Raw genomic sequence first — 21,458 nt, forward strand, 5'->3', positions numbered from 1 at the left:
GCAGGAAGAGGCAGGGCAGAGCAGAGCAGGCACCTGATGGCTTAGCCTGTATCTTGATGTCTTCACAGGTATGGAAGCAGAAGTGGCAGAAAAAGGGGGAGCAGTTTGGTGGAGGTGGCCGGCCCGTGGACCGAGGCTCCGACACTTGCTTCAGATGCGGGGAACTTGGTCACTGGGCTTCCCAGTGCAAGGGGAGAGGTACGTCTGGCTGTCATGGTCAAAGCCCAAAGCCAAGTCATAGACTCTACGGCTGGGTATTTTCACGGGTTGCATTCATTTGAAGCTGCAAAGAGCCACAAGACCAGTCTAGTTCATTTTGGATGCCTGTGAAGAGAAGCACAAAAGAAAGGACAGCAGGAGCCACATGCAGGGTTTACCCTCCTTGGCCCGTGAAACCTTACTTTGTAAGAAACCGCTATGAACCTCTATGAGGCATTTCTGTTTAACCGCAGTTTTATCCTAAAAAATTCTCTTGTTAAACAGAATCAGAAGAGTGTTTCTTTTAGGACAGTGGGTTTACTAATCGGAATGGACTTACTTAAAAAAGCTTCCTCTCACACTTTTGCCGAAGGTTGCTCCTCTCTCAGCTGCCACCACCAGCAGGCATTGCTGCAGGCTGTGCTGAGGGAGATGTGAGCGTGGGCGTGGGGAGCAGAGCCATTCCACCCGCCCCTCTTCCCCCACCCTCACCCCTTTTTCCTTGCGTGTCATGTCTTTTTGGATTGTAAACCTGCGGACAAGGACTGTCTTCTTTTGCTGATGATTTGGAAGCTGCTCCAGCAGCCTTTTGGGTTATTATTATTATTATTATTATTATTATTATTATTATTATTATTATTTATTTATTTATTTATTTATATAGCACCATCAATGTACATGGTGCTGTACAGATAACACAGTAAATAGCAAGACCCTGCCGCATAGGCTTACAATCTAATAAGTTGTAGTAAACAATAAAGAGGGAAGGAGAATGCAAACAGGCACAGGGAAGTGTAAACAGGCACCGGGTAGGGAGAAGCTAAACAGTATAGAGTCAGAACAAGCTCAATATTTGAAGGCTATAGGGAAAAGAAAAGTTTTTAGCTGAGTTTTAAAAGCAGTGATTGAGTTTGTAGTTCTCAAGTGTTCTGGAAGAGCGTTCCAGGCGTAAGGGGCAGCAGAAGAAAAAGGACGAAGCCGAGTAAGGGAAGTGGAGGTCCTAGGGCAGGCGAGAAGCATAGCATCAGAGGAGCGGAGAGCACGAGCGGGGCGATAGTGTGAGATGAGAGAGGAGAGATAGGCAGGAGTTAGACCGTGAAGAGCTTTGAAGGTCAGCAGGAGAAGTTTATATTGGATTCTAGAAAAGGAAAGGAAAGAAGGCCCTGAAGACCACCTACATGCTGTGTCCTCATGGAACGATTAGCATATCTTGCAGATAATGGCTGCATTTGTATGTTCACACCCTCCCCTTTTCCTCTTGTGTGGCAGCTGAGAGGAGATTGGAAACTTTCATTTCCATTTTCAACTGGTTTAGTGAAACAAGCCAGGATCATTAACCATAGTAAACTATTCTGTCTTGTTTCACTAAACCATACTGTTAGCACTAACCACTGTTTGTTCAGGTTCAAACATAATAAGTAGCTACAGTTAGTTGAAAATGAAGCAAAAGCTTTTTATCGCCTCCTTGTGACTGCGCTGAAGGAGGGCAACCAGGATGATCAGGGGACTGGAAACAAAGCGCTATGAGGAGAGACTGAAAACTGGGCATATTTAGCCTGGAGAAGAGCAGATTGAAGAGTGCTATCATGTCTCCCCTCAATACTTGAAAGGTTGTCACACAGAGGAGGGCCAGGATCTCTTCTCGATCCTCCCAGAGTGCAGGACACGGAATAACGGGCTTAAGTTACAGGAAGCCAGATTCCAGCTGGACATCAGGAAAAACTTCCTGATTGTTAGAGCAGTACGACAATGGAACCAGTGACCTAGGGAGGTGGTGGGCTCTCCCACCCTAGAGGCCTTCAAGAGGCAGCTGGACAACCATTTGTCAGGGACGCTTTAGGGTGGATTCCTGCATTGAGCAGGGGGTTGGACTCGATGGCCTTGTAGCTCCCTTCCAACTCTGCTATTCTATGATTCTATGAAGGAGGAGAGGGAAGCACACAACCATGAGATTCATGCACGTGACATTAAACTATGGTTAATGATCCTGTGGTTTAATGTTACGTGTGAACCAGGGCAAATATGTATATGTTGCTTTCCGTGTTTGTAGAAGGAGGACGCCGATAGGAAGCTGCTTTCGGCCGTAGTTCCATCTAGTTCATTAGTGTCTGTGGGCTCCACGCTGATGGGCAAGAGCCCTCCAGGGTTTCAGACGGGAGATACCGGGGACTGAAGGGCTTTCTCTGCGGTGGCACCCCGACTGTGGAATACCCTCCCCTTGGAGGCCCGATTGTCGCCAACATTGACTGCATTTCGACGCCAAGTAAAAACATGGCTTTTTAACAAAGCCTTTGATGGTTAAACTCACTGGCACATTGTTTTAACTGCTTTTAAATTATATATTGTTTTAACTTGGATCATGGTTTAATTTGTTTTTAACTGTGCATATTTATTGTTTTATACTGTATGTTTTTATCTGTATGCCGCTCTGAGATCTTAATGATATAGGGCGGGATATAAGTGTTTTAAATAAATAAATAAGTGTTGTATATGATGTGCTTTGCTACTGAGCTATGGCTCTTCTCCCAAAGGGGGAAGCCTTTTCTTTAATAATTTTGAAATGAATGCAGGTTATGCATCTGTGGCCATCTGAGTGATTCCTGAAACCCTCGTTAACCCATGGATTCAGGAATGCCCTTGCAGAAACGGCTCGTTTTCTTTTGAGTGATAGCAACAGTTAGGTGACGCATAAAGTGACTTTGTTTGCTCTGGCAACAAAAAAAAAGATCAGGAAGAGAGAACTAGACAATATTGCCAGAAACTGCCCTGGAGATTCAGACTGCTAAGTGAAAGCTGAGTTTTAGTTAGGGCAAAGTCTTAAGTTATCTGTATAGTTCAAAATATTTGTTTTACTGTATATATGTATAAATATTTTATTTTGATGTATTTGTCATGGCCTTTGGCTAGTACAACAAACTTTGAATTAAATTAAAATTAATGATTTTGAATGCTCTGAAGCAACTTCCCTTCTTTCACCACAGTGGCAGAACAGCTCTCCGCTCCTGACCCCAAACTAGAGCAAAATGGCTGTGCTGTCGAAGAGGAACTGCCCTTGCTCACTCTGGAGGAAGTGGCGCGGATGACTAACACAGCATACAGCAAGATTTCCGGTAGGAGAAAAAGGCTGTGCTTGTGTAGTGCCAGAGAGCCCAAATTAGGCTCAAATCAGGAAGAAAAATTTGTACTGGGTCAATTCTTCCATTGGCCTATCCCTGGCCATGGTTTCTGGTTTCATTGCTCCATTCCCCCTTTTAATGTAATTTTTTATTTATTTTCTATAAGCCGATACAAGTATAATGGCTTTACATGATCACGGAACTTTTGCAACTTAAGCCAAGCACACACATCTCCTACATGAAGTGAAAATCTAAGGTCGTACGGCAATATTACTAGCCAAAGAAAAATGTAGACACACTTCTCTAGCTCTAGCGCAATAGGGCTTACACCCAGGGAAGCTTGTATGGGGTTGTACCCTAAGGGCATTTTCTGCAATTTCTTCACTTAAGCAGTTGCTCAAATGTACCAGTGTAAAGTCCCTTGCTTCAAGCATCCGTAATAAGACCAATGCTGTATAACATTTGTAAATGAGCTGGATAAGGGATGAATAGCAAATTTAGCCAAGTTTTAGGTTAATAAAACCCCAAGGAATTGTGAAGAGAATCTCCCCAAACTGGGCAGTGAGAAAAACAATGGTAGATGAGAGGCGGTTTATATAATTGCACACTGAGATGGTTGAACAGGAGTGTTTCTTGGACACGCTTTTCAGCACTACTTGGAGGATACTCATGGGAGCAACAGCACTGTCACTGAAAGGAATTCTCAGCGCCACATTCAGGTGCTCACTGGGTTACGTGTCAGCAATATAACCATGGAATCTAGAGTCAAAATTTGGCATTGTTGATAGAGAAAATGAAAATGGTGTCCCTTCCTCAGTCTTTTTCCCAACCTTAATGATGTAAATGAGCTACAGAACATTTAATATCCACCCAGGGAGCATTAGTTATTGGGCAGATTCTAAATATAAATAAAATAAAGAAATAATTAATATCCCTACCCAGCGAGTACTCACTGAGAGCCAGTGTGGCATAGCGGCTAGAGTGTTGGACTGGGAGTCGGGAGATCCGGGTTCTAGTCCCCACTCTGCCAAGGAAACCCACTGGGTGACTTTGGGCCAGTCACAGACCTACTTCACAGGGTGGTTGTGAGGATAAAATAGAGAGGAGGAGGAGGATTATACGTAATCATAAAATAGTAGAGTTGGAAAGGGCCTATAAGGCTATCGAGTCCAACCTCCTGCTTAAAGCATCCCTGACAGATGGTTGTCCAGTTACCTCTTGAAGGCCTCTAGTGTGGGAGAGCCCACAACCTCCCTAGGTCATTGGTTCCATTGTCGTACTGCTCTAACAGTCAGGAAGTTTTTCCTGATGTCCAGCCTGTAACTTGAGCCCATGATTCTGTGTCCTGCACTCTGGGAGGACTAAGAAGAGATCCTGGCCCTCCTCTGTGTAACAATCTTAAGTATTTGAAGAGTGCTCTCATGTCTCCCCTCAATGTTCTGTACAATTATGTACACCGTCTTGGGTTCATTGGAGGAAAAAAGGCAGGATATAAATGCAATAATAATTAATAGCTCCTTTCGCCTTCTTCCCCAGTGAAGAATGAGAGCAGCCCAGGAGACCTGACACAGCTTGCCCAGGAGGAAGAAGTTTACATGCATGTGCAGAGGCCTGCCTACGAACTCCTCCCTCCACCTGCACCAGTAGAACCTCTCTACAAACTGGGGCAGGACAGGAAGGTGAGAGGTAAGGCCCAGAAAGAAGGCCAGCCATTGCTGAGCGCCATGCAGGGGGAAGGCAAAACAACAGTTGTGTAAAAACTCCACGGTGGAGTTCTAAACCACCATTGACTAACGTGTTGTTCGAACTGAGCCTAATTCTCTCCTGCTGCTGCCATGAGTGTCAAACGCCCTGCTGGGGCCAGGCAACAACCCTTTCCTGACTGGGTGCATGTGTCTGTGTCTTGCACAGAGACCCCTCCTGAAGTGTTCCAAGCGCTGGCTGAGCTGGGTTACACCTCCTTCCGGCCAGGACAGGACAGAGCTGTGATGAGGATCCTCTCAGGTAAGGCAGTTTGCTTGCACTAAGCCAGGGCAAAATACTTCCTCATCTCACCTAGGTTCCTAGGTGGACCCGAGAGTAGAAGTAAAGAGAAATATTGTGTTCTTTATATTGGCAAAGCCAGAGATCAATTTTAGGTGGTGCGATAGGTTAAAAAAAGAAGGCGGCCAAATTGTGTAGCATTACCTAGTGGTTGTAGGGAATGGAACCCTCAAAATGCAAAGTCCCTCTTCAGGTGGTAGAAAAGCGTCTTCCTCTAGTGCCAGCCTTCCTCAACCTGGGCGGCGGCGGCAAGGACGCAGCTGGATTCTCCAGCCGCCGCCTCCTCCGCCTCTTCCTCCGTCTCTAATGGGCAGAATCTACACGATCGCTTTGGGGGCGCACGCAAGCGCCCTCAGTACGCTGTGTAGATTCCCCCCAAGCCAAATGTGACCTTTTTCTTGGTCTGTTGTGGTTTGCCACTGAATCCCCCCCACTGCCCTGCAGACTCTGAGCACCCTGTGGGGTGTGGCCCACAAGAGGGGCAGTCCAACGGGCCAAAATGGCCCTGGGACCCCTTAGAGTAGCTCCCCCTTGTTCTAATGGCCTGTATTCCTTTCTTCCTTTGTCTTGAAAAACTTCAAAGTGCTTGTAACACTTTTGTTTATGGAGGATAAAGATATCTCCAGTTAGAGCACTATCTTCTCTTTCTTAAAAGGAGCAAACAGCCTTTTCAAAGTGGCAATATCTGCCAGTTTATTTAAAAAAAAAACACCAAAACATACACTCACACCAAGACAATAGCTGTGTAGAAAAACCGGGGTGGTTTTGTTGTTGCGCTGCAGCAATTCTATCCCCAACAGTGATGCTTGCAAGGAGAACTCATTCCTTCTACAGCAGCCTTCCTCAACCTGGGGCGCTCCAGATGTGTTGGACTGCATCTCCCAGAATGCCCCAGCCAGGCTGGGGCATTCTGGGAGATGCAGTCCAACACATCTGGAGCGCCCCAGGTTGAGGAAGGCTGCTCTAGTGGTAGATTCTAAATGTCCTCTCCAAGGGTTTCGATTGGTTTCAACCCCTGCTGCCCAGATGGGCAGGGTGCTTCGGTCCATGCTAGTCTCCTACCAGTCCAAAGGGCAGGTAGGGGACCAATGTGTGACGTCGCAAATGAATTGCTGGTGGGAAACTTGTCTGCCTTTTTCTGGGGTGCTCCTGCTCCTGACACTGCCCCAGGCTGAGTTTCAATGGTCATGTGACTCAACTTTCTTCCTGAACTGCAAGGTCCTTTTGAATGCTCTAGCTGTGTGGCTGTTATGCTTCAAGCCTCTCAGGTGGCCCAATTAAAAGGCACGTTTCGCTTTATATCTGGGTGGCTCCTTGGGGTGGAAAGAAATGACCCGGTGCAATGCCTGTTTTCCCTCATGCCTCTGTGGGCAACGGATGGCACGGATGTCTAGTGGGGTCTCCAGGTGCTTCAGAGCTGGGCCTTTGAGTCAGCAGCCCAGAGAAGCTGCAGCCTCCCCCTGTGCCCGCTGTTCTGCGCAAGAGGCCACTGTGCGGCCTTGCAAACTCTCCAGCCTGATTTCAGCACCACCCATGGAGTGGATTTCTGTGGGCAGCTCCCTGCACTCAAGTGTTGGCACAAGGGCGTTGGCTGGTCTGAGAGAGAGGCTTCCCGTTGCTGGCCAGAAGCCAAGCCATCCTGCATCCGTGGCTTCCTGCAGTTTGTCAGTGAAACTCTTTCACCTCCGTGGACCGGTGGGCTGCCTCTGGGCCCCTGACCGCATAGCAATTGCTACTAGCCTTTGGAGGCCTGGTCTCCCTCCGTCTTCTCAATGGGAACCTGTATTAGGCTGTGTGACCCCAGATGCTCATCTGAGTTCCAGTTGCCTCTCTGCTAATGCAGGAAGAGCGGACTGAGGGGGGGGGTGTCCTCAAGTGAGTGCCAAAGTGAGTTGCTGCAAATCGCTGCATGAAAGAGAGTGTGGGCTGGCGTTCAGCTGGACCGGGGACGGCCGGTTTCAAATCCAAGGTCACCGGGTGTGACTTTGGGCAAGTCGCACTCCCTCGACCTAAGCGGCTTCACAGGTTTGTGAGGATAAAATGGGGCCTGGACAGGACTGTGCACCACCTTCCTCAGCTGCTTGGAGAATGGGCAGGATAGAAACGTAGTAAATGCAGTGGTTTGGGTCCAGGTTACCTGCAGGATCGCCTCTCACCGTACAATCCACCCCACACACTCAGGTCCTCCGGGGAGAACTTACTCCAGTCAGCCAAAACTAGGCTGTCAACCATTACCCAGAGGACCTTCTCTTCTGCTGCTCCCAGGCGGTGGAATGGCCTGCCAGGAGAGATTTGCCAACTTAATAGTCTTTACGAGTTTAAGAAAGCCATAAAGACTGATCTCTTCCGGCCAGTCTACCCGGTTGAATTTTAAGATTTGTAATTACAAATGTTTAGATTGTAAGCCTCTAGGCAGGGTATCGCTGTTTTATTTGTATATTTCGTACAGCACCAAGTACATTGTTGGTGCTATAGAAAGAAAGAAATAATAATATGTCTGGCTGTTATTCTAATAATGTATTAGTATGATATGTTTTAAATCAGTTTTATGTATTTTAAAGTATTTTTATATTCAATGTTGTTCCCTGCCTCAATCCAGAGGAAGAGGCGGGTAAGAAATATTATTGTTGTTGTTGTTGTTGTTGTTGTTGAACTACTGAAGCCCCCTTGCCCGCAGGACAGGTAAAGGCCGAGAGAGCCTGCACGTGGGTGGTCTGGGCAGAGGAAGCTCCACCCTCTAACGCTGCTGCCGCCCTTCCTTGTTCTCCCCCACCTCCCACAGGGCTCTCCACGCTGGTGGTCCTCTCAACAGGGATGGGGAAATCTCTCTGTTACCAGCTCCCTGCATACCTGTACAGCAAGCGCTCCAAATGCATCACTTTGGTGATCTCTCCGCTGGTGTCACTGATGGATGACCAAGTAAGTTTGCCAGTGCCTTTGGGAGTGGGGCTTGTTGGGAATTGCTTGCTTATGATACGGGGAAAGTGGGGGAAGGAAGCACTCTGGGCTTCAGGTACCCCCTTTCTTGGTACCCACAGGAGTTACAATGGCAGTGACTCCAGTGCTTCCAGTGGGGGTGGGGACTCCTCTCTTGGAACTTCTAGCTTCTTGCAATATGAGCTTTTCCAAAGGGAGGGATCACACCCATCGCTTCTGCCTGGGTTCAAAGGCAACCTGATAATCAACTAAAGGAGGGGACGTTTGGGTACAGATTTGAAATTTGGTTTTGAAGGGCATTTAGAAAAAGAAAATGTTTGATAAAATTTAAGTCCTGATGTTAAATGTTTGATTAAAATTTAAGTCCTGAACATGCAGACAAGCTGGAGCGTGTTCAGAGGAGAGCAATCAGGACGATCAGGGGTCTGGAAACAAAGCCCTATGAAGAGAGACTGAAAGAACTGGGCATGTTTAGCCTGGAGAAGAGAAGGTTGAGGGGAGACATGAGAGCACTCTTCAAATACTTAAAAGGTTGTCACGCAGAGGAGGGACAGGATCTCTTCTCGATCCTCCCAGAGTGCAGGACACGGAATAACGGGCTCAAGTTAAAGGAAGCCAGATTCCAGCTGGACATCAGGAAAAACGTCCTGACTGTTAGAGCAGTATGACAATGGAATCAGTTACCTAGGGAGGTTGTGGGCTCTCCCACACTAGAGGCCTTCAAGAGGCAGCTGGACAACCATCTGTCAGGATTGCTTTAGGGTGGATTCCTGCATTGAGCAGGGGGTTGGACTCGATGGCCTTGTGGGCCCCTTCCAACTCTGCCATTCTATGATTCTTTGATTAAGCCAGGAAAGGCTTCTGTCTGAGTCACTGCTAGTGAGGGTAGACAATGCTGAGCTAGATGGGACCCAGTGCTTGCTGCTTGACGCGTGGAGAGGCAGGCGTCACATGCATGCAGCAGTGTCCATATGTTGCTTAAGAAGTTCAGATTACAAGAATGTACATTCTTATTTTCGCAAGCAGCCAATTTGAGTTGCAGCTTTGTTTCCTGACATATTTCAGCTCCAATCTAGATCAAGTCTTCTTATACTAGAAATTAGAACCATGTCTCTCCTCTCTCATCCTTTTCACGGCCAGGATTATCATCATCATCATTCTATACCACCGCATAGCCGAAGCTCTCCGGACGATTTACACAAGACTAAAACAATATGAAAAATTTAAAACCACAAAAACATACACAGAAACATATATCTAAACACAATTATAAACAACTCTAGAAACATCCAGGATCGATGAAGCTCATCACATATTCCTAAACGCCTGGGAAAAGAGAAAGTTTTAACCTGATGCCAAAAAGATAGCAACGTTGGCGCCAGGTGGGCCTCGTTGGGGAGATCATTCCATAATTGGGGGGCCACCGCTGAGAAGGCCCTCTCCCTTGTTGCCCGTCCTCCGAGCTTCCCTCAGAGTAGGCAGCCGGAGGAGGACCTTCGATATTGTTCTACGTTCCTTTAGCGTCAACAGCACTAGGATATAATTTACTGCTTTTAAATTATATATTGTTTTAACTTTTGTTGTTTATTCGTTCAGTCGCTTCCGACTCTTCGTGACTTCATGGACCAGCCCACGCCAGAGCTTTCTGTCAGCCGTTGCCACCCCTAGCTCTGTCACCTCCAGAATATCATCCCTCCATCTTGCCCTTGGTCGGCCCCTCTTCCTTTTGCCTTCCACTTTCCCTAGCATCAGCCTCTTCTCCAGGGTATCCTGTCTTCTCATTATGTGGCCACAGTACTTCAGTTTTGCCTTTAATACCATTCCCTCAAGTGAGCACTCTGGCTTGATTTCCTGGAGTATGGACTGGTTTGATCTTCGTGCAGTCCAAGGCACTCTCAGAATTTTCCTCCAACACCACAGTTCAAAAGCGTCTATCTTCCTTCGCTCAGCTTTCCTTATGCTCCAGCTCTCGCAGCCATAGGTTACTACGGGGAATACCATTGCTTTAACTATGCAGACCTTTGTTGTCAGTGTGGTGTCTCTGCTCTTAACTATTTTATCAAGATTTGTCATTGCTCATGGTTTAATTTGTTTTTAACTGCATATTTATTGTTTTATGCTGTATGTTTTTATCTGTACGCCGCTCTGAGATCTTAATGATATAGGGCGGGATATAAATGTTTTAAATAAATAATAATAATAAATAGATGCTTTACATAGCGCATAAGTGATACAGTCCCAGCCCACAGCCCACCTTAGATGGACACAACAAGGCTGGGAGAGAGACCTCAGGCCCGAACCTGTGGACTGGGCTAGGAGAGAGGCAGGTAGCAATGGAGGTGCAGGTCAGCTGAAAGCCTGGGGGTGGATAAGTGGGGTGGGGTGGCAGCCAGGAAAAGCTTTGCTGAGCCAGGGGCTGATCTTTGGGAAGGGGAAAAGGAAAGTGCCTTGATGGATGGCGTAGCTGTTCCAGGAGGCAGAAAGATGGGAGGAGAAGAAGCTAGGAGAGTAGGGAAAGACAGGAAGGTGAGACGTGTCAAAAAGGGGTGGAGAGCATCACAGCCAAGACTGGTGACCAGACCAGAGCAGCAGGAGTGAATTTAGAGCAGGGCTTGGGCACCCCAGGCTTGCAGGCCCACTCTGGCCTTCTAGGTTCCCCCCAAAGGCCACACCTCCTTGTTCCTGCCCCGCCCCTTTCTCCCACCTGCCAATCATTGGGTGATTTCCCAGCCTTTTAAGATGCCTTTTAACGGTGCATTAGTTTTATATGATTTTAATCAATTATCTGTATTTTATGGTGTTTTGTATTTGTGTGGTACCCCGCCTCGATCCAGAGGGAGAGGCAGGTAATAAATAAATAAATTATTATTACCCGTATTTCTTCAATTCTAAGATGACATCGATTGTATGACGCACACTAATTTCAGTACCACCAACAGAAAAAAAAAAGCTTTGATTCTAAGAAATAATAAACGCACCCGCGATTGTAATTTGCACCCTGTTTTTAGAGATGTTTATATGGGGAAGAAAAAGTGTGTCTTAGAATCGAAGAGATACGGTATTTGTGCAGTTTTTCTAAAAGGCTGAAATGCCTCTCCTCAAACTTAGTGAGTGGCGGTAAGAGCTTTAAGCTGTAAAACGTGGCTGGGACGTTTTACATCTCCTCTTGGCTTCGCCCCACCACCACCCTCCCGGAATGCAAATCCCCAAGAGTGTCCTTGAATCATAGAGAATCATAGAATAGCAGAGCTGGAAGGGGCCTACAAGGCCATCGAGTCCAACCCCCTGCTCAATGCAGGAATCCACCCTAAAGCATCCCTGACAGATGGTCGTCCAGCTGCCCCTTGAAGGCCTCTAGTGTGGGAGAGCCCACGACCTCCCTAGGTCACTGGTTCCATTGTCATACTGCTCTAACAGTCAGGAAGTTTTTCCTGATGTCCAACTGGAATCTGGCTTCCTGTCACTTGAGCCCGTTATTCCGTGTCCTGCACTCTGGGAGGATCGAGAAGAGATCCTGGCCCTCCTCTGTGTGACAACCTTTCAAGTACTTGAAGAGTGCTATCATGTCTCCCCTCAATCTTCTCTTCTCCAGGCTAAACATGCCCAGTTCTTTCAGTTTCTTGACATTGCGTTTCGCTCCCAGCTGAAAGAGGCTTGACGCCCCTGGGTTTGGAACCCATTCAGCATGTGTGTTGGTGTGTTTTTCTCAAGGGAAGCTTCAGCAGGGAGAGAGTTCGGCGAGGAGGAGGCTTCTGTGGATGCTGACGGGGGGGGGCATCTCCCCACCACGCCGTGTCCGTCTGCGTCCAGCCCTCGTGTGATGCGCTTTCTGTGTTTCCCTCGCAGGTCTCCGGCCTTCCTCAGCGCCTGAAAGCAGTCTGCATACACTCCAACATGTCCAAGGCCCAGAGAGAAGCCGCGATAGACAAGGTGAGCCAACTGATACTGGGGCCTCCTTGCCATAATTGCAAAATTGTACTATATCCTCATATCCCTCCAGCTGCTAATTTGGAGCTTGTAAGTAATAAAATATAATAATACCTAGCATTTCTACGGTGCTTTCAAGTGACCTCAAAGTGCTTCCTTTCGGCAACACTGTGTAAAGTGAGTCAGTATGATTATCCCCCAGATTGCAGATGAGCGAACTGAGGCTAAGAGAAAGTCACTTGCTTAAGGCTGCCTAGTGAGTTCATGGCACAGAGGTGAGATTCAAACTGGGGACTTCCAGAGGGACCACACTTCAAGAAGGATGCAGACAAGCTGTAGGGGGGTTCAGAGGAGGGCAACGAGGATGATCAGGGGTCTGGAAACAAAGCCCTATGAAGAGAGACTGAAAGAACTGGGCATGTTTAGCCTGGAGAAGAGAAGACTGAGGGGAGACCTGAGGGCACTCTTCAAATACTTGAAAGGTTGTCACACAGAGGAGGGGCAGGATCTATTCTCTATTCTCCCTGAGTGCAGGACACGGAATAGTGAGCTCAAGTTACAGGAAACCTGAGTCCGGCTGGACATCAGAAAAAACTTCCTGATTGTTAGAGCAGTATGACAATGGAACCAATAACCTAGGGAGGTCATGGGCTCTCCCACCTGAGAGGCCTTCAAGAGGCAGCTGGACAACCATCTGTCAGGGATGCTTTAGGGTGGATTCCTGCATTGAGCAGGGGGTTGGACTCGATGGCCTTAGAGGCCCCTTCCAACTCTACTCTTCTATAATTTGTAGCTGTCTCTTAATGACTAAACCGCAGGAGCTCTCAGCAGGGGATTGACTGTCTGACTCTTAAGACAATTTAAAGGAAGATCCAAGCTGGTACAGAGCACAGGTGAAAGCAGGGCAGAAAGAAAGGTGAGGCAGGAGGCCAGCAGGAAAACAATTCTCTTGCCTGTTCCTCAGATCAGCAGTAACGGCCGGCAGGGGAGAGGTCCTCGGAACATGGGGGGAGAGGAACCATTCATGCCTGTGGAGGGTCCAGAGGTCCACACTCCCAGCAAAGCTGAGGCTGAATTTTTAAAGCTGGGCTAAGGGGAAACTGTTTGCTCCTGACTGTCTGGGCTTGGATGTTTGCAGGTGAAGGCCGGGGCGGTCCATGTGCTTCTGCTCTCCCCTGAGGCCTTGGTTGGGGGAGGCTTTACGGGCACCAGCTGCCTGCCCCCTGCTGACCAGCTCCCTCCAGTGGCTTTTGCCTGCATCGACGAAGCGCACTGTGTCTCGGAGTGGTCCCACAACTTCCGCCCGTGTTACCTGCGCCTCTGTAAGGTATGGAGGGGGAGGGGGTTTGTGCAGGCTTTTGGAAATTAGAACAAGCGACCAATAAAATCGAGTTGTTTGCTGAGCCCCGTGACGCTGCTGCCTCGGAGGTTTACAAAGTGAGCACAGGAGGCCTCGTGGGAAGCCATACATTTATTTATTTATTTATTTATTTGTTGCATTTATATACCGCCCCATAGCCGAAGCTCTCTGGGCGGTTTACAAAAATTAAAAACAGTAAACGTTAAAAGTATACAAAATTTAAAAACATAAAAACAACAGTATAAGAACTACAGTATCCATTTTAAACAACAACAGTTCTGGGGTCCGTTAAAAAACCAACTTAGCGTTGTTAAATGGTGTTAAATGCCTGGGAGAAGAGAAAAGTCTTGACCTGGTGCCTGAAAGATAACAGTGTTGGTGCCAGGCAAGCCTCGTCGGGGAGATCGTTCCATAATTTGGGGGCCACCACCGAAAAGGCCCTCTCCCTTGTTGCCCCTTAAATGTTCAAGGGGTTTTAACATCTATAGGTCTTAACTGTATACATTTTAATTTTGTGGCAGCGTTGGGCAGAAGGCCTCGAGGCCCAGCGTTGGGCAGAAGGCGGGATACAAATAAATATAATGATAAAAAAATTGGGAGGACTTGGAGACAGCTGATGGAAAGCAGCCAAAAGCTGACAATGATAAACTCTTGAGCCTCAGAGCAATGGAATGGTGTGTTTATTCAAAGAACACAGGCAATTGAGAGGGAAAACAAGACAGGAGTCCAGCCTTACAGCAGGTAGCGTAGTTGATGTCCAGTCCGAGGTCCAGGGCTTTGGCAGGAGCCGTAGTCGAGGGTTCAGTCCAGGGTCAGCACAACCAGCAATCAGCAAAGTCCAAACAGCAGTCCAAAGGTCCAATAGGGCCAGAGCAGGCAACGGTGTCACAATCCAGTCCGAGTCAAAGCAGGAGTCAGGTACAGAGAGAGAGGTCGTCACGAAGCGGTCCGGAGTCACAACAGGAAGCACGAAGCAGGAATCAAGATGCACGGAGCCGAGGTCAAGAGATTCAGGAACAGAAGCTTTCGCCAGGAAGCTCAGTTAATCTCTGACAAAGCTACCTCGGCTGACGGCTGCGTATTTATGCTGAGTCAGGGTGCTGAGTCATGGTCCTTCAGCTGTTCCTTAATTGCTTGGCGTTTTAGATAAAGGCGGCGTGACCGCTGCCTAATCTCCTTTTCTGCCCGCAGCTGACTAAAGATAGGGATGTCCGTTTCTTCCCCTGACCCATCCAGATTAGCAGAGGTCTCTGCTGGCACTGAGCCCTCTGAGCTGGCAGAGGTCCCAGCTGGCACCCCTGTGCACGGCTTTTCCCTCTGTAGCTCCGCAGGAGTCTCTGCCAGTCCCAACTCCACACCTCCTGGGCTGGTGCTGGGTCTTGATTCCACCAGCTCCTCATCTTCTGACTCTATGTCCACGCAGAGCATGACAGCTGACAGGACGAAGGGCCAAGTGTGACAAACTGGCCCCTGAAGGCTGAGAAGGTCCCAGCCTGAGCCCTAGGAGGCTGGCAAAGCCATCGCCAGCTTCAGGCAACCGTTTGCACTTGTCCATGGTTGTATAAAATGGCAGGATTTGGGTCCGCGCTGCTTGAGGTGTCTCCCTCTAGGGGAGATACTAGAAGCTACAAGACCATATTGCTAGTGGCTGGTTGCAATCTCACTCCTGTTAGCCTGGAGACAATGCTGGACCTATCCTAAAATGTGAAACATGGAAGAGGTCAAAAGCAGTGCCATGGAGTTAGGCCTCATCTAGAGTATTGCGTCCAGTTCTGGGCTCCACAATTCAAGAAAGACGCAGACAAGCTAGAGCATGTTCAGAGGAGGGCAACCAGGATGATCAGGGGTCTGGAAACAAAACCCTATGAAGAGAGACTGAGAGAACTGGGCATGTTTAGCCTGGAGAAGAGAAGATGGAGGGGAGACATGATAGCACTCTTCAAATACTTAAAAGGTTGTCACGCAGAGGAGGGCCAGGATCTCTTCTCGATCCTCCCAGAGTGCAGGACATGGAAGAACGGGCTCAAGTTCAAGGAAGCCAGATTCCGGCTGGACATCAGGAAAAATTTCCTGACCGTTAGAGCAGTACGACAATGGAATCAGTTACCTAGGGAGGTTGTGGGCTCTCCCACCCTAAAGGCCTTCAAGAGGCAGCTGGACAACCCTCTGTCAGGGATGCTTTAGGGTGGATTCCTGCCTTGAGCAGGGGGTTGGACTCGATGGCCTTGTAGGCCCCTTCCAACTCTGCTATTCTATGATTCTATATGAGGAGTGTCTTTCCCTCACCGCGAGGGATCGACAGCCACTTCCACATATCTGGGCCCAAGGTTCTAGGTGCGGGGATGTATATTCCAGGCAGAGTTGAGCCCGCAATGCCTCTCTTTCTCTGCGCAGAAATTAAATACAGGTTAAAGTCCTGCATTGGGCTTTTCTATGGACAGAGGGGGTGAGTGGGAAACCCAAATATATTTAAAAGGATTACGCATGATTGCAAATCCACATTTGATGTCCTGTCCCTGAGCAGGCTGACTGAATGAAGAAATACTTAAGTCCTCACGTGCTCTAGGAATAAGTTCCCCTGCTTGAGAAATGTAAGGAGCTATAGTCACCATGCTTGGGAATTCACCTGAGGGGAAAAGGAGGGGGTGGTCAGTATAGACCTTGTGTTTCCGGATCTCAGTGTTTCAGTTCTTCTTCGTGGTCTCTATGCATCACACATATGGGCTTTGCGCCTGCGCAGAGACCAGACCGGAACCTTCTATAGCTAAGTGGAACGTTTTTGGCGGGAACCCCTCCCCCACGCTACTGCGCATGTCCATGGGGTTCCCGCCCTACCCTCAGTTCTTCGTCGTCCGCCATCGTGCCTAGACCGAAAGACCAAACCTCTAGCGTTTCTCTGTTAAATCTGTTTAAAATATTTTCTAGCTACCTTTTTCTTCAGCTTTCTTCTTTTTCGTCCTTTTTCGTCCTTTTTCTCTTGTTATCTATAAAAAAAAAAAAAAAAAAAGTATTATATTCTTGTAGATAGTTTATCTTAGCGACTACGGTCGCGACTGCCGCATGGCAATAAAGGCCCCGTTCCGCAAGTGTGTCAAGTGCGGAGCCAAACTACCTCCTACGGACGGACACTCCCTTTGTGTCCTTTGTTTAGGCGAAGGTCATATTGTAGAGGCGTGCCACCATTGCATGTCCTTTACAAAACAGACCAGAAAGAACAGGGCAGACCGTCTTCGCTCAATACTTTGGGAGAAAGCCCTCAGAGCTACGGAGGCTCCAATGGATAAAACGGCAACTGATAAGCCCGTTTCTGACCGAGGCACAGGGACGAGTGTGCAAGCCAGAGCAATTGATAGGGCACAGATACCCCTGACGCCTGGCCGGTCATTGGCAAGTTCTGCAGCCAAGAAAATTTCAAAAAAGGCCAGAACGCCAAAATCTTCCTCCGAAATGGAGAAGAAAAAGAAAAAGAAGAAAAAGGATACTGAGAAAACCTCTCATGGTTCTCCTCGACTATCCGAGTCTTCTCGGAGACAAACAACCCCTCCTACCGTAACGGCTGTTTCGGTATCGAGGCATGTCTCGACGCCGAGACCCCAGTCGATACCGAAGAAGACGGTACCGACGCACCCTCCCAGTTTATCGGAGGGTGAATTACGTGATTCGGCATCGGCAGCCTCATTGAGAGAGCCTATCAGACCTCAAGTACCTCAAGATATAATTCCACTACAACCTTCGCCTAGACGAACACCGAGGCGTGATTGGGACAGAATCTCTCAATATTCTGAGCCCCAAACCAGACAAGGTTATTATGACTGGGATCGCTACCGACCTCAGAGATATTATGATCAATATCCACCGGAGGAATATTTCGCCCAGCCTCCACCCACATCCAGAATTTGCCAATTGCCACTGCCTCCTTCTTCTATCCACCAATCTCCTGCTCGACGCCATAGCCGTTCGTCGACACCAATCACTGCAGCGGCTACGCTACCGACGCAGCAGGTATTAGTTGATCCAGCACAACATCAGATGCAGCTGGTTACTGTTTCGTCACCAGAGGGTAACTACCCATCTGATTCCGATTCAGTTCATTCCGTAGTAGCATCGGTACCATCACCAAATGATGCTGTACATGGAGAGGATCCCTCATCGCCATCGGATGATATGGTGAGGTTCTCAGATCACATGTTAAGAATGGCCCGTGCACTCGGTTTAGACCTTGAGCAAGCAGACGAACCTGTAATCGATCCCATCTACGATGTGTTTCAAACAAAAACGACCTCAACAATTGCTATCCCGTTTCCGCCGGCTCTCAAACAAGCAGCGCAACTCTCATGGGAGACACCGTCTGTGACACAACCCACCTCGAAAAGATTAGAGACTCTTTATCGGATTCAAGAGCGGGATGCTGGATTTTTAATCAAGCACCCAAAACCAAATTCGATCGTGGTGGAGTCAGCTCAGGGTCAGTCACAAAGAGCCCATTCCGCTCCCGTAGATAAGGAGGGCAGAAAGTTGGATTTGGCAGGTAGAAAGATCTACTCCGCGGCATCTCTCGGTATCAAGGCCTCAACTTACGAAGCAACGATGGCGCGATACCAGCTCTTCCTCTGGGAGAAAGTGGGGTCACTATGTGACTACCTCCCAGAGGATAAAAGAGACTTGGCGAGAGTTTTTCAATCGGAGGCATCAGCGATTGCAAGACAACAACTATCGACTGCAAGACATCAAGTTGATTGTCACTCAAAGAGCATGATGGGGGCCATATCTTTGAGGAGACACGCATGGCTAAGATCTGCCAATCTCGCTACCGAAACTAAATCTAGGATCGAAAACATGCCTTTCGATGGCGAAGGCTTGTTTAATAGCAAGACCGACGAGACCCTAGATAACATCTATAAGGCTCGGTCGACTGCGAAGAAGATGGGTTTTTCTGCTCCTCCAGCGCAGTACAGACCTAAAAGATGGTCAAGGCCACTTATGCAACAACAATATCAGCAGCGGCCTCATTACCAAGGCCAACAGAGACAGCAACAACAACAGCTGCAGAGGAAGAGGCCTTACCAGGGCAGATACCAGCAGGACAAGAGGCAACCCGACTTCTCTAAGAAGCAGCGGGTTTGACTCTTCGGCCCCAGATCCACTCCCTTTTGCGAACCGCCTAGCACCCCATTACCATCAATGGGAGTCAATAACATCGGACTCCTGGGTGCTCACTATCATCAATTCGGGCTATGCCATCGAGCTCGATGCCCTTCCTCCTTTTTCCGGCGTGAAAGTAACGACTCCATCCCCTCCTCTGCTGCTCGAGGTACAGACCTTGCTGGCGAAAGGAGCCATTTCTCCCGTACCTACAGAGGAAATCAACCAAGGTTTTTTCTCCCGTTACTTCACGGTCCCGAAGAAAGATGGAGGTCTTCGACCGATCATGGACTTAAGACAACTGAACAAGTTCATCACCCCGAAGAAGTTCCGTATGACAACGGTTACTTCAATTTTGCAGCTTCTACAAAAAGGAGTTTGGTTCGCAGTGGTGGATCTGAAGGATGCGTACTTCCATATCTCCATCAGGAAGTCGCATCAAGCTTACCTGCGGTTTTCGATCGGTGCATCCCAGTACCAGTTCACCGTTCTTCCGTTCGGGTTGGCCACGGCACCGAGGGTTTTCACGAAGGTCATGGCGGTGGTATGCGCCCACCTAAGGCAGAAAGGCATTTATATTTATCCATACCTGGACGATTGGCTCCTCGTAGCGGACAGCAGCGAGGCGCTCCAGTCAGACATACTAACCACCCTCAACCTGTTGGACTCGTTGGGGCTGTGGATCAACCTCGAAAAGTCCATTTTGACTCCGCAGCAGAGATTGGACTTCATAGGGGTAACCCTATCCTCTCGAGACGGGAGGGCATACTTACCTTCTACCAGGGCAAAAACCCTTCAACAGTTAGCCATCGATACCGAGAGCCGCCGAAAAGTTTCGGCATGGACAGTTCAGAGACTGTTAGGTCTGATGGCAGCTACTACGGCAGTCATCAGATTTGCGAGACTCAGAATGAGGATATTGCAAGCTTGGTTTTTGAGGACTTTCGATCTCAGGCTCAATGCTCGACGAACTTACCTTTCGATACCGAGGCAGGTGAGGGCATCTCTGAATTGGTGGTTCTCGATGTCGACTCTTCTCGAAGGCGTTCCATTCCAACAAGACGCGCCTTCGGTAACGATCACGACGGATGCATCCTTAGAAGGATGGGGAGCCCATTGCAGCTCTTTAACTTCTCAGGGTCGTTGGCCTCGATCACAGAGGGAGCATCACATCAACCATCTCGAACTCCTGGCAGTAGAAAATGCAGTAAAAGCATTTGCACAGATGATCGAGGGCCGAAATGTGTTGATCGCAACGGACAATACTACCGTGGTGGCATACATCAACAGACAGGGTGGAACAAGATCACACCCCCTGAATCGTTCTGCACTCAGAATATGGAACTGGTGCATAAAGAGAAGGACTTACCTGACTGCGATCCATGTAGCCGGCAAGGAAAACGTCGTTGCGGACTCTCTCAGCAGATCCTTCCATGTCGACCACGAGTGGGAGCTCGATGTCGAAGTGCGGGAAAGCCTTTTTCGGTACTGGGGCCGTCCTGTTGTCGATGTCTTCGCTACCGAAGACAACGCAATCTGCGCCAAGTATTGCAGCAGGGCAGGAAGAGGAGAGCAATCTTTAGGAGACGCCTTCACCAGGACTTGGAGAGGAAATCTCCTGTACATGTTTCCTCCCTTCCCACTATTGACAAGGGTGATAGCCAAGATCCAGATAGACAACTCCAATTGCATCCTCATCACTCCGTGGTGGCCTCGACAGACGTGGTTCTCTCACGCCCTTCGGCTATCGAGAGGGGATTACATCAGGCTCCCGTCGACACCGAAGCTACTGTCTCGACACCAGGGCAGGGTTCGACACGCAGATCTGTCGACCCTCAAGATGACTGCATGGAGGATAGCAACCACTCCTCCTCTAGAGCCAGAGTCTTGACTGTGGACCACATTATATTGGCAGCTCTAAAGCCTTCAACAAGGAAATCTTATGCAGCAAAGTGGCGGAGATTCCAGAACTTCGCATTGGAAAAGAACCAAACACCAGAATCTTGTCACTTATCCTTGATCCTCAATTATTTATTGACACTTTTCCAGCAAGGACTTAAACTTACATCCATCAGGGTTCACCTAGCTGCGATTACATCTTTTCATCGGGGCATAGATGGTTTTACACCTTTTACCCATCCAACAACCAAGAAATTTTTGAAAGGTCTGAAGAATACGATACCAACTGTGAAAAGTATCGTGCCGCCATGGAGCCTATCGGTTGTGCTGCAAGCACTGACACGCAAGCCCTTCGAGCCCATGGCTTCGACAGACCTTAGGCTTCTAACTTTAAAGACTGTCTTTTTAGTAGCCATTACATCGGCAAGACGTGCAAGTGAGCTTAAAGCTCTTAGGATAGATGTCCCTTACACTATCTTTCATAAGGATAAAGTTGTGCTACGCACTGATCCAGCCTTCCTGCCTAAGGTAGTGTCATCGTTTCATCTGTCCCAGCATATTACTTTGCCTGCTTTCTTTCCTAATCCATCTACACCTCTTGAGTCTTCTTTGCATACTCTCGATGTAAGAAGGGCTCTTGCTTTTTACAAAGACAGAACAGACAATTTTAGAAAAACAAAGCAATTGTTTATTTGTTATGGGGAGCCTTTTAAGGGACTCCCTGTCTCCTGCCAACGACTGTCTCGTTGGATAGTGGAGGCAATTGAATTGGCCTACTCTATTTCTAAAATAGAGTTAGTGAAACCTGTGACAGCTCATTCCACCAGAGCTGTTTC

The 21,458-nt window shown here is 48.3% G+C and overlaps 1 protein-coding gene across 1 annotated transcript in view; it reads left to right on the forward strand.

The window, feature by feature from the left end:
- The window catches only part of RECQL4 (RecQ like helicase 4), a 68,029-nt gene that overhangs the window by 21,483 nt on the left and 25,088 nt on the right, over window positions 1-21,458 (forward strand). Inside the window, exons 7-13 of the mRNA XM_063131232.1 lie at window positions 69-207; window positions 3,186-3,308; window positions 4,851-5,000; window positions 5,226-5,318; window positions 8,140-8,276; window positions 12,141-12,224; window positions 13,360-13,548. Of these exons, the coding sequence (XP_062987302.1) occupies window positions 69-207; window positions 3,186-3,308; window positions 4,851-5,000; window positions 5,226-5,318; window positions 8,140-8,276; window positions 12,141-12,224; window positions 13,360-13,548 (915 nt within the window). The remainder of the gene's footprint in view (window positions 1-68; window positions 208-3,185; window positions 3,309-4,850; window positions 5,001-5,225; window positions 5,319-8,139; window positions 8,277-12,140; window positions 12,225-13,359; window positions 13,549-21,458) is intronic.

This window comes from Elgaria multicarinata, chromosome 7 (genome assembly GCF_023053635.1).
Source record: "Elgaria multicarinata webbii isolate HBS135686 ecotype San Diego chromosome 7, rElgMul1.1.pri, whole genome shotgun sequence".
NCBI lineage: Eukaryota > Metazoa > Chordata > Lepidosauria > Squamata > Anguidae > Elgaria > Elgaria multicarinata.